We start from the raw sequence: 17,314 nt of genomic DNA on the forward strand, positions 1-17,314 counted from the left end.
TAGCTACTGAACATGGCAAAAGCCGTGAACGGACTGTGATGCAAGTAATACCTTGCCATGTTTACTTGAGTCAGACTCTTCTCCCCGTAGCACACACTGTTGTCGGGGGAGGCAGCAGCAGCGAAGACCCGCTCCACCACAGGAGCCACACACTGCATCTTCCCCAGCCAGCTCTGTCGTTCCTCAGGGGTGGCCATGTTGTGTGCGTCTGGTGTCAGGCCCTCTAACACTGCCAGCACTGCTGTGGTGTCTACAGTCTGTAAGATTGTCACAGTGACATAATTATATGCAGTTTTCATGGGTACTACTCTTGACAGTAAACATAACAAAAATAGAAAGAAGCATCCAGAAAACCTGGTCCTATAAAAAACAGCCTGTATGACAAAGGCATACTCGATACTCTTGCTGTTTTGTAAACGAAAATTGTTTCCTACAATATAATACGAAAATTGTTTCATTACAGTTGACCAAAAAAATTTAATCGTGACAAAATCACACAAAACCAGATACAAAAGCAGGGCAGTTTGAATGTGTGAAAGTGCTTCTATCTATAACCCCTTCTCTAACTTCAGCTTTGATGGATTAAATATCAGCACTTTCCACTACACTTTTACCTTTCCCACAACGCTCTTATTGCACTCTTACAGTCATTCACTTGGGCCGGATAAGTCATCGAAAGTCTCACCATTGATGTCTCTGACTGAAAGTCCAGCGTACAGAGTATGTCCAGCAGGCTGGGCGTGGTCTCCAGGAGCTGGGCCAGGTTGTGCAGACGGCCCTGCACACGGCTGAAGGCCGCGTGGACAGCTGGGATGGTCAGGCAGAACGGCTCTCTTGCTCCAGACTGGGCATGGAGCTCTTTGGCTGACAATTTCACTGCACTGCAGACCATCTGTCATACAATGTAAGTGCAGGAAGTCTCAACATGTTGTATGACATTGTATCTTCTAACATTGTAGCCATGCAATAGATGAGTTAAGAAAAGGGTTCATTGAGTAATACAGTTGAAAGAATATTCAAGTTGAAATATTATATATACCAGTAACTGTTACATGTAGGCAACAATAATGTACAGGGATGAGCATTCCATAACCATTAATTTTTGCATGATTACTTGATTTGTTATCAAGTCATCAGGAACTACTGTAACAGTACATTTCATCATTCATTTAATATCCAGAATAGAGAAGGCCTTGTTCTACCTTTATCTCTTCAACAGACGTAGTGACCATCCTGTAAGTCATCCACACGTAGTCGTGCAGATATCTGGCAGCGATGTCCTCCTCACTCTGGTCCTGTTCTGCTGCTCTGTGGATAATCTTGCCGATTGTAGACTCCCTAAACAGTCTGGGCAGTGCCTGATCCGGACTGTCAACAGTTGATCCTACAAGTAAAGAAGACCCACCAACCTTATAAAATACAGCAACTTAACCTCAAGAGGTTGGTGACAAGGAGTAAATTATCTCCAGTAATATGTCAACATGTATGTCAACAACCCTGAATGAATGTCCTGTTTAAAAGCCCTGTTTTATGTCTAGACCATCATGCTCAGGTTGACCCTAAAAGAAAGATACAAAATCTTACAGACCCTCTCTCTCTGTTTGAGACCACATTTTCTACATTTGCAAGTCACAAGCAATAGTAACTAGAAAGGCCAAAATTTGTTCATACAGGCCCACACCACAGCCTCTACACCAAGCCCAAAGAGAAAACATACCCTTCTGACGAAGGCAATAGCTTCTGCCCAAAAGTCCCTGCGATATTGCCAAGTTACATAATATATATTCTAGTCTGAAATGGAGCCTTCCCAATTTGACCTCAACTAAAAGAGATTGTTCCCTCTATTCAAGAATAGACTCTTCCACCTCACAGAAAATATAATCATCTAAATTTTTTTTTAAACACTGTTACAGTAACTGTAACTGTTACAGTAATAACCCTAGTCCAAAATTGAGAAGAAACATGGAAACAATATATTTCATATAATATATAATTTTTTTTTATCAGAATCGGATCAGAATATTACAACATTTGTCATTCTTAGCACATGGTGATATGAAAACTCTTTTATACTGATAACATGGAACATCATCACCCCTATACCTTCCAGTTTCTGTGCAGTCTTCAGCATGGCGTCCACCTGACCTCGGATGACCCAGGAGAAGGGCACCCTACACTCAAACAGCTGCTCTCCACATCCTGAACTCAGCACTGGGATCTGGGGAACGTCAAGCAACATTTCAGACCATTAGTTTGTGACTATGTGGGATTGAAGCTTCTGGGTCAGGCCATGGTGGCTGTGGGTTGTGGAAGGCCTAGACAATGACACATGCATTTCTTTAAAGATAAGAAATGAACAGCATTGGTGAAGCGTACGGGTCATATTATCAATTGCAGAGGAACCATACCATTCTACAGCACTTTTCATTAGTTAACTAGTTAGACCAATTATACTGCAATGTCTAAAATCACATATTAAAATGGGTGGAAAGCATACTTTGTATACATTAATGGTGTAAAGTATGTAAGACTTACTAAGATTACTAAATGTGTATTGAAGATTACTAACTTAAAGTTAAACTTAAAGACTAACTGTGTGTTGAATTTCACTAATACCTTTTGCCGTTGTACGTTCATAACAGGAGACAGCATGTCACTGTAGTGGAAAGGCACCAGGTTCTGGTCTCTCAGGATGTCCAGGAAGATTGGAACGGTCCATTCCCCAGCAGGGGTGACCATGTGGTCCAGGTTACAGTTCCTGTCAGCGTAGGCAACAATCTCAGCCAGCAGAGGGGCTATCACTGAGGACAGGTGGTTCCAGGCAGACTGTCTGAAATTTCAGAAAAAAAGTAACCATAATAATTATTGATAAATTCATGTATGTCTTAAGTATTCCTGAAGTGTGAAAAAAACAATACACTCAGAAAGAAATTGTATTGTTTTACTGCAATATAATTTTATGAAGCTTCACAAATCTTATACCTGTATACACCTGGAGCTGAAAAGTACATATAAGTGGATATTAAAATTAACAGTTAACACTTGTGCTAGAGTATCACCTTGATGACAGATTTTTCAACTTTCATCATCACATGATCAAAGAATGACTTGAATGTATGGTATAACTGTTGATTCATACATCAATAATTACCTTTTAGCACCAAGGACAGGGATATAAAACTGCATCACATCATTGTCCCTTCCAATTGTGTCTCTCTGTTAGTCTTTATTGCTGCTATGGAACATTGGTACATGTATATTCACTCTACCTCAGTGTCCCTGTCTCCATGAATGCCTTGGGTGTAGTAATCAGTATCAACAACAGAAATACATTATACAAAAACTACATGTATACAGTCACCGTGCTTTGATCCTCCATTGTCTTGAAGATTTCTGTTTCTTTGCATTGTTGCTCTGAAAGAAGAGTGCAGGTTCACTTCTCCCTACCTGAGTGTCCCTGCTTCTGTGATAGCCTTGAGTGTGGCAGCTTCATTAGTCAGCCAGTTCACGCCTCCATCTGGTTTGTTTTCCTCCTTTTCTTCCAGCAGCTGCACGATGCGAGCCTTCACCACATCACAGAAACTGGGACCTGAAATGATCATTTCTGATGAACCCTGACCACCCATCCATACTTAGTGACACCTGACTTGAAAATGCTAGATCTAAAAATCATAATGCTCCTTCACTACCTGACTGTATTATGCTATCTTTACTGTATTTTTCAACTTTTTCATCATATACATACAGTAGAATATGCAATGGTTAGATTCAAAATCCAGGCAATGGTAAATAAAAACGATCAATTAATTTTCCTAATCCTTAAACTAGCAAGCTAGAAGAGAAAATTAGCTGAGCTACACGTACAGTGTATGTGAAGAACTATATGCATTCATTCCGTACAATAACACTGCTTTGCAAAAACCTTTCTCCATTCTCTCCTGTAGAAGGTCCTTGAGCTTCTCAATCCTGGTTACAGTCCTTTCCTTTGGCAGATCCTTTGGATTCTTCAGCATGGCGGCTGTTGCCTGGATACAGCTAACTAGGAGCACCATATCATCCAATACAGACACCTGGGAATGGTACACACAACCACGGAGGTATGTTACTATAATCTCCAAGCAGATCCCTTTCGATGGCAAGACAGTTATCCATTAGCCAGAGAACTTTTGCCAGCCGCCAAAAATCTACTGACACTGAAACAGGGAAGAGCATTTCTTTTGAAAATTGGCGTTGTTGCCCCTCCCTGTTGACCATTAACACCAATGTGAATCATACAGGCGCTAAGGCTTTTACAAGAAATGTATAGCTTCAATCTGGGACAAAGTCAGTCACCCGCACACATCTCAGTGGGAGTTCATGTACCTTTAAGTTACTGAATCAGATAATACTGTCAGCTGGTACTAAAAGATGCTGGCTGAAATACAGACAATAGCCTTCTATGATGGTCAGGGCAATAAACTACTTGACAAGCACAGTTTAATTAGCCAACAATAAAATAGCATTTGACATATTGACTGTCTGTAGATCCTTTGGACTACAGATGGGAGGGGGCGCAACGAGCAGAACAAGACAGGAGCAGATTGAAGGCAATGAAGGCCCGCCTCAGCAGCAACTGATATGCGGTGAGGGAGAGAGATCCTTCGGCAGCTGGCAAAACTTCTCTGGCTAATAGATACTGTCTTGCCACTGAAAGATATCTGCCGGGAGATTACTGTTACTACCGTAATAACTACGGTATTCTTTCCCATTGCTAGGCGCGTTTGAAAACAAGATTTTGATATTTTTCGACGAATAGAAGAATAAGATCAAAAATCGTGTTTTAGGAATTTTTCAATTTCTGATTTTAAGTCTAGTTTTTTGTCGGCATATTGGTGAAAAAAACATTTTTTGACATTTTTCGCAGTAAATTACGATTTTTGGGACAACCACTTAAGTTATTTTGAGCCGTGAATGAGGTATGTTGGAGTCTCCAGGCTTCCAGGTTTAAACAAGTTCTGCAGACATGTCATGTCGCCCAAAAGTGTGCATTGTATTATTTATACAGTATTCGAGGTCACACACGGATAAGACAGTAGCCTTGCTACATGTAACATGTCCACAAAAAATGATAGCGGACTTGTACTGTCCAGGAAACAGTTTGTATCTGTAGAAACGTGTTAGTTTTTATCTGTTGCAAGGCACAGAGGGGGAAGGGCTGGCTTTTGCCGGTTTATTGTAAATGACCCCAGGTGACCCCCAAATGGAATGCGAGTTTGATTCAAATCACCCAAATTGAACACGATCAAACACTGTTCAGCTTCTATGAAAGGTGGGAACTTTGCAGCCCGTTTTGACCACCGTGAACCAGGGCAAGAGATGTAATGAACAATCATGTACAAAAAATTAACTTAAGTTTATTGCAGACATAATCAGGATGCTATGACTTTGGACAGGTTGCCACTGCATGCCTACAAAGGTGGTAAGTTAAGCCAAAGGCAGTTGACCGAGTCAGAATCTTTGCACAGGCGAAAGAAACTCAGTACCATTAACTGTATTGGAATTCAAAATATGGAATAAGAAGAAATGACTACAAAAAAGTTAAAATCTAAGTATAAAACTGTATAATAATTATGACATTTTCTATTAGGTCCCCCACCTCACATAATTCTTTATAAACAAAAGGAACCAAAACTCTACAATAGAAAACCAACTTGCTTACTTGCAAATCTTCAAATCTATGTAACTCCTTATACTTGTCAGTTGTATTTGGTTGTGGGTCTACCTCTTCCTTTTGTGCAGTGAGTTCAAGCTCAATGTCATCCAGGTCCATCCCCTCCAGAGTATCCCCTCCATCTCTCTCCATGGCAACCTCCCGGGGTTCTTCATCCTCCTCTACATCCATGTCCTCTTCCACACCAGCGTCAGTACCAAGGACAGGATCCTCCTCCTAAACCGAACATCAATTTCACTTGAATGTACTCGTATGCATTATAAATACCATAATTATGCTGTTGTTGTACTAACAAGCCAGTTTATCTACTGATTATATATGTACATGTACTAGTAGCTACTCATCACCATAACCATAAGCTACTCAGCTTGAAGGACAGCCTCCTCCTAAACAATGTATCAATTTCACTGTGTAAGGCCACACTGACTTAATCTTCATAATGAATGACTTGATCTGAAGACCCCAAATTTAATGTGAAGTTTTGTGGAGGTTTGGCAGTCTGGGTGCCATCATCAGTAGTTGCAGCTGGCACCAGGCTTCAGCCTTGAGGAGGTTTTTTTTAGAACAGTCTAAAATCAATGCGTGCTCAGGCCACACCAATTTAATTTCTTGGTTAACGGAATCGCCGCTTCATTTTTTTCTGATTTTGCAAATAAAAATTCAGAATCAACAGTACTGCAAAATGCTCATATTTTGCCGTGAACAGTTGAAAACAGCCCAGGCCTTTTCTTACTACTTGTTACAGTCATTCCATATTTCAATGCAATGGTATCATTAAAAGTTCAAAATTCATTGTTTAAATTTTGAACCAGCCTGGTGGTTGACTTCATGGCTCCTATCGTACCATTTTGGGCCATAATAGGATGCCTAGACCTGTTTTTATTTTAATTTTTTTCCGCCCACCCGCTCCATCATCTTTCTAGAAAAATCTGTTAACCAAGAAATCAAATTGGTGTGGCCTCAGATGTCATCCATAAAATTTAGCGTGGCCTAAATGTGTAATGTCCTTAGATGCATTAAATATATATTCAATATGCTGTACATGTAACTACACTTTATGATCAGTATACATGCAGCTGCCCATCAGCATAGCACACCAACTTCAGCACCAAGGACTTCTCCTCCCAAACAAAGTATTAAATTCAATTCAATTTATTTATTTAACCAGTAATTACAACTTAGGCCATTTTGGTCTGCTTTTCAGGTAATCCTGGATAGTACACATAAAATTACACACAACAAATACACAGTACATAAACTATTACTAAATACAACATCCTAAACATCAACAGTGTCAAATCCTGCATCTAATGTTCTGTATAAAAGTAATTGATATTCAAGGTCAACCATGATGACAATAGTAGCTCTGTTACATATTGCATATGTCCACTACAAATGAAAACAGCGAAGTACTTTGCAGAAAATGGTTTATATTTGATAAGGTGCTTTTTTCTGTCACGAAGTGCCCACATAGAAAAGTGCCTGGAAAGCTGGGTTTACTGTAAAAGACTGCTGGTGACCCCAGATAGCACGCCATTCAGTTCGAATTACGTCAGATCTAACATGATTCGGGTTCTAAAGCATGTGGGGACATTGGGGCCCATATTTGACTTCAATATACCTGAGATAATAAACAGTTTTGTGGTTTAACACACACCTCCATCTGTACTGATCTGTCAACAGCATCCACATCCATGGAGCGTGTGTCATCCTCCTTCCTGTGCCCCCCCAGCAGCTGACTGATTGGCTTGTTTATCATCTGGGCAGGGTCAGGTGCGTCACTCTGCGGCGGCTGCAGGTTGTCGATGTGTGCACACGTCCACCTGCCGCCCTGGAACCCCACGAAGCAGCCTCCCGGCAGGCGGGGCAGCTGCACGATGAAGACCAGGTGAGCCGTGGTGTTGCCCACCTGTGTCTGTTCGTCCTGCACGCAGTACCGGGCGCAGGCTATCAGGTTACTGTTGGTGTGGCCAGAGTCACACTGGACCACCAGGACGGACTCCTCGCGTAGTGTTAATGTCAGGAAATCTCTGTAAAGATAACAAAAACATGTTGCACTGAGAGCGTATTGTCTCATTATTCCACATGTAGAAGTACAGTCACAACAAAAGATACACAGAGAATAGTGTGATACCTGTCATATGATATCAAATTGTTGTAAATTCGTAGATAAGTATCATGATGCACCAAACAACTTGAAGACTGACCTGATTTGCTTACAGAACTGAAGCTCAGTGTCGAACTGTTGCAGTGACATGACCGCTACATGAGATGGCGGCAGGTCCAGAGCTGTGGCCAGACTCAGGGCATCTGTCTGAGACAGCAGCTTGGAGTGGGTGGTCACCTTTAGAAACAGAACATAACTTTGAGGACCTATAATAAAATGCCCCTCTAAACACATATAGCAATCAAACCATTTGTCATCAAATCCAGCAGCAGCATTTTAATTAGAATTGGAAGGTAAAGGATATCCATCATCGTGGATTAAAATCTAAAGGCAAATTCATATTCAATTTCAAATTCATATTCAATTTCAAATTCATATTCAATTGAGAAATAGCAAATTTGCAATCTTCTGTTGAAAATTATTTCAGGAGCCTTACTTAGAAAGGGAAACATTGTAAATTTTCATCAGATTTGTTGTTACAGAAGAATCACCTGTGTTAGTACATTTTAATTTGGTAGGACGTTCTGCACCTGAGCTAAATGTGGAATGTAATGTGCATATAGCACTATGGAACGTATCATTTCAGGCTTCTGCAGTTTTCATATGTTGTATTGAAAATGATAAATGGCAAGAGACAAAATTCTGATACAAAATTGATCAATCATCCAACAGAAAGCGTCCTTTTGCACTGATGCAGTATGTGTACATGTAAGTGTACCTGTGTCTGTATGCCCTGCTGCCACCCTCCTGCCTGTCTAGCCTGGTGGATCCTGTGACACAGGAACTTCTGCAGACAGGAGTGGTGCTGCTGATTGAAGTACTTGTCCTTCAGGGCAGCTTCTTCTGACGACAGTTTGGACTTGGACAGCCTGACCACAGCGTCTGGTGTGGCACACTGGAGGAGAAGGTCCTGCGCCTTCTCAAGTATCTGAATATCATGAAGTCAGGCATATATGGTTGGAATGTAGAATGATTTAAGAATAATATAGTCTAGTTAAATCATGCCTTACTACCGTAATGTTTGTGTCGCAATAAGTGGCTAGTTTCTGTCTAAGCAGCTGGCACATCATGGCGGATTTTTCGTGCCGTGCCGCTGAACTCCACTGAAGATCGTAAAATATGATTATCAATTTGAAACTATTTTCTGACCGAGTAAAGTCAACAGTTTGGGCCTTATATCAATGTGGAAACCGTAAAAAACAGCCATTCTGGGTGCCCCATATTGCACCCTGGGACTGCCGTCATTGCGTGTTCCCTGTGCAATTTTGACACCGTCGAAATGCTTTGTGGCACGCTTACATAGCTCAACAAACAGGAAACCTCACCTCTTCCTCCAGTAAAGGGTCATCTGTGTCTACCCCACTCATCTCTGAACAGACCTGGAACACCAGTGTAGCGGCCGTGTCAGGATGGTAACCAACAAAGGCATCTCCTACTGTGTACAGGTCCCTGAAACAAGTTGAAAGTGTCTGTTGAAAATGGGAAGTAGTGACCAAAACGTACACTATCGGCGGAAAACTATAAGGAACTTAGAGCTACATTCATTATACAGCCAAACCTCTGCAAGCTGGCCCCCCAACTTTTTCTTGGCCCCAATAATTTCCCCATTGATGCAAGAATTTAAAGCAACCTGTCCAAGGTGACCACCTGGCTAATGCGTCTGCAACAGCCCTGAATTGCATCCGCTCAAAGCCCAATGGTGACCACATCATTTTCGATCATGTTGATTATTGATGGAGAAACCAGCCAGTTTGCCTCGACTGCTGGATGATATTTTTGTTCAACGTATTTAATTGTTCTATGTTCCACCCTCCCCACACGCATTCACCACAGAACTGAAGATGATTGCAGCATTTGACATTAAAACATCTGGACTTGAAAACCATTTATGCCTCAATCATGTTGTGAGGAGACCCTCTTTAAGGAGACCACCTGTCCAAGGCCGTCACTTTTCTTTGGTCCCCTGGGTGGCCGGTTTGGACAGGTTTGACTGTACTCATGGCGGTTGGTTGCTGGGCTAAAAGTCGCATTACTAGGGAGGTATCGGGTTACAGAACGCATTTGAACGTGGCTGCGTGGGAGTCCCGGGCCGGCCCGGGGGTAACGGTTAAAATTTAGAAATAAACAAATGGAGAATAAATACTTGTCAAAATAAATTGTAGCAAGTGATTAGATTTGTTTACATTAAATGAATTGTTAATCTTTTGCTGCCTTTGCTCAACTTTATGTACATTTGCTTCCAAATGAGATCAATTTCCGATTTCAAAAAGTGTTCACAAGAACCAAAGAAGAAGCCATAGGCGACAATTCTCCGTGAAGTATTACATATTGCAACAAAAAGAAGTAGCCATTGGTGACAATTCTCTGTGAAGTGTGATAAATTGAACAAAGAAAAATTGTTTAACCCTCAACAGTACACCTTCCCGGACTGATTAATCTGTACACCTGGGGTCCGCGCGGACCCCAAGACAGTTTTTTGCTAATTTTAAGAAATTATCAACATACTACCAGCTCAATTGCTTTGCAAATTGATGTGTGAACCTCTGAGTCCACATTACGTACAAAAATCATACATTTTGACCTTTTCCTATTTTTTGGTCAAGAAAAGAAAAAAAGAAGAAATACCCGATTTTTTAACCCTATTCAGACCGAGTGTTTTTTTGAGACCCGCGCCAACTTTAATCTCAAATAGCGCATGAACGGCTTCAGCTAGAACCATGAAATTTGGTGGACACTTCTAAAATATATCTGGGAAAAATTTCATATTAGTTAAATAAGTTAATGATTTTTTGTGTTGCCATGGCAACGGGTTCCTGACAGGCAGTTTAATGGGAAAAATCAGTAATTTTGGTCTAAACATTAAAATTTTCTGGGTTTTATATTAAATAACTGTTCCTTTCTGGCATTAATAACATCTTACATAATTAACGATAAGTTAAATCATTTAATATCAATAATATATGCTAATTTGATGACGTCATTGGTCAAAATCCAAGATGGCGGACCACATTATTGACGTCATATGACGTCGTTTGGATTCTGGAACATTCACAGATTAGGAAAGAAAGTAGATGATAGTTACTTTATTGATGAAATAGAAGGGTTCGACTTTTTCTCCCTACTTGAGACGTGGCACACAGGTTAGCTTTATTTTCCTAATCTTCTTCATTTTTGTAGCACCAGAAAGAAGTCAAAAAAAGCTAGACGTAATTCTGGTGGCATAGTATTTCTCTTCAAAAAACAATATAGCAAATTCATCTCAAAACTAGAGTTCCACGATCTCATACCTTCGCCAAATGATGTTAGCTTTTATGATTAAGAAATTATATATTAATCCCCCTAATTATGCAAATAGGATCCTCAATTGCATGAATTATATCTGTTGATCATATTCTCCACCAAAAGACTTATCTTAACAAAGAATGCCATGATGACATTTTCTCATGGATTATGCAAATGAGGTCCTTATTTGAATAAGTTATGTTTAATTATGTTCACCTTAACTTAACTTTCAAACACCCCAAGTATAAAATTCCAGGCAGTTACCACTATGCAATTATAATATTTCCTCATTAATTATGCAAATTAAGTCTTCATTTGCATAATCGATATCTGCCTGTGTTTCTCTCATTCTTAATAACATATGTCACAAGCTTGAACTTCCTATTATGGAATGCAGCTGATAAATAGAATGTCCTCATTAATTATGCAAATTACATCCATATTTGCATAATTGTAATATCATTATGTCAAGCATCACTCAAGCTACCTACATACCAAAAATCACGATGATCCATCAATCGGTTCTTGAGTTATCCCCCTTTAAACATTTGTCCATTAAACCCCCCTGCAGTTCTAGAGCAAGCAACTAGGGGGCTCAAACTCATGTCACTTTATCCCCAGCACAAGAGCTACCTGCCATCCAAATTTCGTCACCCTAGCATGTCTGGATCATGAGATATCAAAACCGGAAGTTCTGCTGCAGTACCATGACAAGCCGCCAGGTGGCCCAAAATCTAATCATTTTGAGGTCTCATCAAGACCTACCCACCTACCAAGTATCAAGACAATCCATCAAGACCTTCTCAAGTTATCGTGTTGACAGACAGACACACACACACACACATACACGAACGCCCCTGAAAACATAACCTTCTTGGCGAAGGTAATTAGAAAGCAAAACTGAAGATATCTTATGGGTGAAAATTGACAAACAACTTCTAAGTACCGACAGAGATATTTATTTAGCATTTATATACATCAGTCCTAACCGATCTACAGTCCATGCTAACAGGACATATGATGTTTTTGATATTTTAGAGGAAGAAATTGCTTTATACAGTTGCCATGGTGAGGTTATAGTCGGGGGGATTTCAATGCCCGTGTCGGGAACTTAAAAGACCACATAGTTGACGATTGTCCCGCAGATAGTCTTCCCGAAAACTACAGTTTTGACCACCTGTTTCCACGAAATAATATGGATCTAGGTAACCCCACTCCATTCGGCAAAAACTTGATTGAGGTATGCATAAACAGCAAATTAAGAATATTAAATGGTAGGACTCCCGGAGACGTACTAGGTAAACCTACATGCTATCAGCCCAATGGCTCTAGTGCTGTAGATTACGTTCTAGCTAGTGAAAACATTTTCCTCCATAAAATCTCTTTCTTCCATGTTCACCGCTAACCCCACTCTCCGACCATTGTAAACTCTCCATAATTTTACATAGCAATGCTAACCGATTCTCTGAACAGACTACTAACACATTGTCTACTCGGCCACATTGTAAATTTGTATGGAGAGCTGACTCCAAACAAAAGTTTCTAGAAACAGTAAATAGCCTCGAATTTACCTCCGCCATGGAAAACTTTCTCAACAGGAGCTACGAGGCAACCCCAAACTCTCTTGACGCCGCTTTGAATGACTTACGATGTAGTTTCTCCTCTACAAGAGGCAGGCAAAAAATCACTAGTTCTTCGCCGTACAAGGCAAGCAACTCATTCCCGCAACAAACACAAAAACAAAAAGAAATGGTTTACTGAGAACTGTGCTTCTGCCAGAAAGAAACTAAAAGACCTTGGCAAGCTCCTGTCGAAAAACCCTAGGGACACGTCGATGAAGGTTAGACATCCAGGTAATACGATACGCCAGAAAACAGTTACTCAACCAACAAAAACAAGGCCAACATCACTATTCCGTATGTCCAAGGAGTATCTGAGAAACTCCGACGGATCTTCCAAAACTTCAACATAGCCACTAACTTCAAACCTCACTCAACCCTCAGACAAAGACTGGTACACCCTAAGGACCGACCTCACAAAGGTACCAAGGCGAATGTTATTTACAGACTCAAATGTGAGGAGCCCAACTGTAACAACACCTACATCGGAGAGACAAGCCGACCGCTCAAAGTAAGATACAAAGAACATTGCCGACCTACAGTGCCAACGGCTACTCCTCAGCTATTTTCCACCACCTACAACACAACCAGGGTCACTCTTTCAAACTCGAGTCCACGGATATCTTAGACCGCGAAACACGCTGGTGGGAACGGGGTGTTAAAGAGGCAATATATGAAAGAATGTACAACCCCACCCTCAACAGGGAAGGGGGGCTACGGGTCGATCTTTCCGGCACTTGGGATTTGGCACTCCCAGCCCCGAGGACAGACAACACTTAAGCTCCTGTTCTGTATAACAGGAGCTTTCAGACTAATTTGCATCATCTTGTCTTGACTTGTCTGACTTTTGTTCCTTTTTTGACTTCCCAAAATTTGTCTTCACTTTATTTGCATATCAATCAACAGGTTGTACTTATTAACCTGCTTTCCCCTCTGGTCTCTCAGTCACTGACGAAAGCTAGTGGATACTAGCTGAAACGTCTGACGTTTTCAAATCATATCCAGTTGCTTGAGTAACCCTAGGGACCCTTTTATTAGAGGCCTATATTTTATAGAAGAAAAAAGGAATACACCCGACTTATACGGAAAACTAAAATTACCTATAAAAACAATATCCTCCATCAATTTAATTCTTACTCTGGCAACAACCCGTCAGCCTTTTGGGAGCTGGTTAAACAGTTCAAAGCAAATGATTCCATCCCTGTAGAAGACACAATTAACAAACAGGAACTCCACGAACACTTCCATGGGTTGTACGGAAGAGACAGTACACCTAAGCCCCCTGAATTCAACAATCTTTTTCATACTCAGATAGTAAATAAATTATTAGAATTAGAAGAACAGTCCGAAAGCCTAAATTGTTTAGATACCATGATACTACAGCAGGAAATTATGCAAGCAATCACTCAATTAAAGTATAAGAAAGCCTCTGGCAACGATCTTATTATTAATGAGATGCTAAAATGCGCATCTCCTATCCTTGTCAAACCCCTGACCAAATTATTCAATTTGTTTCTTTTATCCGGACACTTTCCCCAACAATGGCGCGTAAGCCACATCGTTCCACTGCATAAAGGTGGACCTAAAGAAGATCCCAACAATTATCGGGGTATCTCAGTTATTAGCTGCCTCGCTGTTATTCACAGCTGTAATAAACACACGTCTTACTAATTACCTAGATGAACATAACCTCATTTCCCCTAACCAGGCCGGCTTTAGAAAAAACTTTCAATTGGAACTAACGACAACCTCTTCGTCATTGATACATTAATATCTAAATACACTAACGCCAATAAACGTCTTTATGCATGCTTTGTCGATTTCCGTAAAGCTTTCGATAGCGTTTGGCGCGAAGGACTGTGGTATAAACTACTCAGCTCAGGAATAGGTGGTAAATTCTATAGTTTAATCAAATCTATGTACACCAACCCACAAACTTGTGTCAAAACGTCAGCCGGCCTCACACCATTGTTTATTACTGACAAAGGAGTCAGACAAGAATGCAACCTCAGTCCAACCCTCTTTAACATATTCATAAACGACCTAGTTAATGACTTAGATAATATTGATTGCGCCCCACCCACCTTACACAATTTACTGGTATCTTGTCTGCTTTATGCAGATGACGTTGTGATGTTTTCGGAATCGGAAACAGGGTTACAATGTGCGCTAAACAAACTTAACTCATTTTGTGAGAAATGGAACATTCAAGTAAACCTTGAGAAAACCAAAGTGATGATTTTCAACAAAACAGGAAGAACATTCAAGAACACCAAATTTTCCTTCGGCGCAGAAAATATCCAAATCACAAGCTCATATACCTACCTAGGTCTAATCATGTCCTCGTCCGGCAGTTATTCTTTAGCCAAAAAACAATTATCTTTAAAAGCTCGTAAAGCAGTATTTAGTCTTAAACCCCTTATTCGCACCCCTTTGTCCCCCAAGGCCTTACTCAAACTCCATCAAACCTATAATGTTATACGCCTGTGAGATCTGGGGTAAAGTTTACTCAAATGACAATTGTCCTGTAGAGATAACTCAGAACCGCTTCTGTAAAAATATTCTTGGTGTGCACAGGAATTCTAGTAACCTAGCAAGTAGGGCAGAACTTGGGTTGTTCCCAACAGATATAGATGTATCCGTCCGTGTAGTTAAATACTGGTTAAGACTTAAACAACTGGACACTTTCACACACCCCTTACAAGTAGATGCATTACTCTGTCAGCAACACAATATGGGAAATAGTGGTAAGAAAAGCTGGCTACACCATGTCAAAGAAATAATTAACAATGCAGGCTATTCTTTTTTATGGAACACCAACCACTGTACATTAGACAACAACAGCATATGTACATTGTTGAAGAGAACTCTGACTAACTGATATGTATGTTCAAACGTTCTTTCACCAATTGTCTGTAACTAGCGGCAAGCTAAGATTTTACAAGACTCTCAAATCCGACTACTCTATGGAAAAATATACCACAATGAATTTGACGAGCGAACTGCCATGTGTAAGATTAGAATAAGTGCGCATCCACTAGAGATATAGAAAACTACCTGTGCACGAGAGATTATGTAAATATTGTACAATGAATGCAGTGGAAAATGAAATACATTTTGTTAGCCAGTGTCCTCACTACGAGACCGAAAGAAACAGATTATTTCAGACAGTTACAACAATTTCCCCATCCTTTCGTCATTTAGAAGATCACCAAAAAACTGCATTCCTACTAAGATCACAAAACCCACTAATTATGCTGAATGTGGGACTATTCATTATCCACTGCCTTCAAAGAAGAAGTCGAACCCCATAATAGCTAGCGTAGTAGTAGAAGTAGAAGTTTTTTCCAGACAGTTGTTACCTGTCTCCTGTTACTGTATTGCAATGTATTTTATTCTTGATTGTAAAAGCAATTAGCCTTCGGGCATGATTTTGCGAATAAAGTTTCTATGACGTCATAATTACACCAAAGTTGTTAGAATTTAATTCTATTGTTACTGTTTACAGTAACACCATTCTCTGAAAAGTCGGTGGCCATAAGAAAAGTGCAAAAAAATCATATAAAAACGCTAATAAAGTAATGTATAAGAACGCCAGTGTATGATTACGATCGAAAGCCGGCTGGGGTCCGCGCGAACCCCAAAAGAAAATCAGATATAAAAATTCTTAGAAATGGGGGAAACTGAGTTTTTTGCACTGTATTAAGGGACAACTTTGTGGGTTACAATTTCCTGAAATTTCAGAAAAAAATCTTTAGAAACAAAAAAAATATTACAGAATATATAGTGCTGGGGTCCGCACGGACCCCAGGTGTACTGTTTAGGGTTAAACGCGCATCGGCTCAGTCATGTTAAGACGCAACAACGAATCAGAGATGCGAAATGCCGACACGTGACGCGGGATTTGCATACAGTCTAAACAACGGGGAAGGGCGCGCCATGCCCGAAATATTTTTGCGTCAATATTCAGCACCGTGTTTCAAGAGATTAATACCGGGAAACAATTTCTTTTCTTGTTTTGAACGCATAAACATGCATTTACACTAATCTAGTATGATTCAGGGTTACTTTTTTTTTTTACCTGCCATGGCCAGATTATCTAAAGATGTGTGTATTGTGTGTACAATCTACAGAAAGAGAAATGTACATCAGGTCCGATCATCCGATTTTCACGTTTCGGTTTTTTGGACTCGGTTTATGAACGTATTTTGGTTTGGCTCCTGGAATGTGCGAAAAAAATGACTCCTGGGACTGTCTACAGGGAACACTCGCATATTGCCCAACATTCGCGGTGTATCAGGACAGCACGACTGGCCGAGCAACCAGTCGGCATTAGCACAGTCCCTGTAATTGATAACAGTTGCACATCAATCCGGCCGAAAGCTGATGATGATGATTGTGTAACACAGGCAACTTCTTCATATACCGGCTCATACTACAAGACGCCTTTACAACTAGCAAATCATAAAGTTACCCTATCTACTAGTATGTGCGGTTTACCAGCCCCAGACCACATCCGACCACGAGGCAGAACAC

The 17,314-nt window shown here is 40.5% G+C and overlaps 1 protein-coding gene across 1 annotated transcript in view; it reads right to left on the reverse strand.

Annotated features, from left to right (window-relative positions):
* The window catches only part of LOC109474771 (E3 ubiquitin-protein ligase RNF213-like), a 122,127-nt gene that overhangs the window by 17,756 nt on the left and 87,057 nt on the right, over positions 1–17,314 (reverse strand). Inside the window, 12 exon segments of the mRNA XM_019775133.1 lie at positions 52–257; positions 686–892; positions 1,203–1,384; positions 2,104–2,218; positions 2,617–2,830; positions 3,448–3,589; positions 3,923–4,070; positions 5,762–5,926; positions 7,368–7,740; positions 7,918–8,054; positions 8,596–8,805; positions 9,203–9,326. Of these exon segments, the coding sequence (XP_019630692.1) occupies positions 52–257; positions 686–892; positions 1,203–1,384; positions 2,104–2,218; positions 2,617–2,830; positions 3,448–3,589; positions 3,923–4,070; positions 5,762–5,926; positions 7,368–7,740; positions 7,918–8,054; positions 8,596–8,805; positions 9,203–9,326 (2,223 nt within the window).

This window comes from Branchiostoma belcheri, unplaced genomic scaffold, assembly GCF_001625305.1.
Source record: "Branchiostoma belcheri isolate BF01 breed outbred unplaced genomic scaffold, Haploidv18h27 scaffold319, whole genome shotgun sequence".
Taxonomy (NCBI): domain Eukaryota; kingdom Metazoa; phylum Chordata; class Leptocardii; order Amphioxiformes; family Branchiostomatidae; genus Branchiostoma; species Branchiostoma belcheri.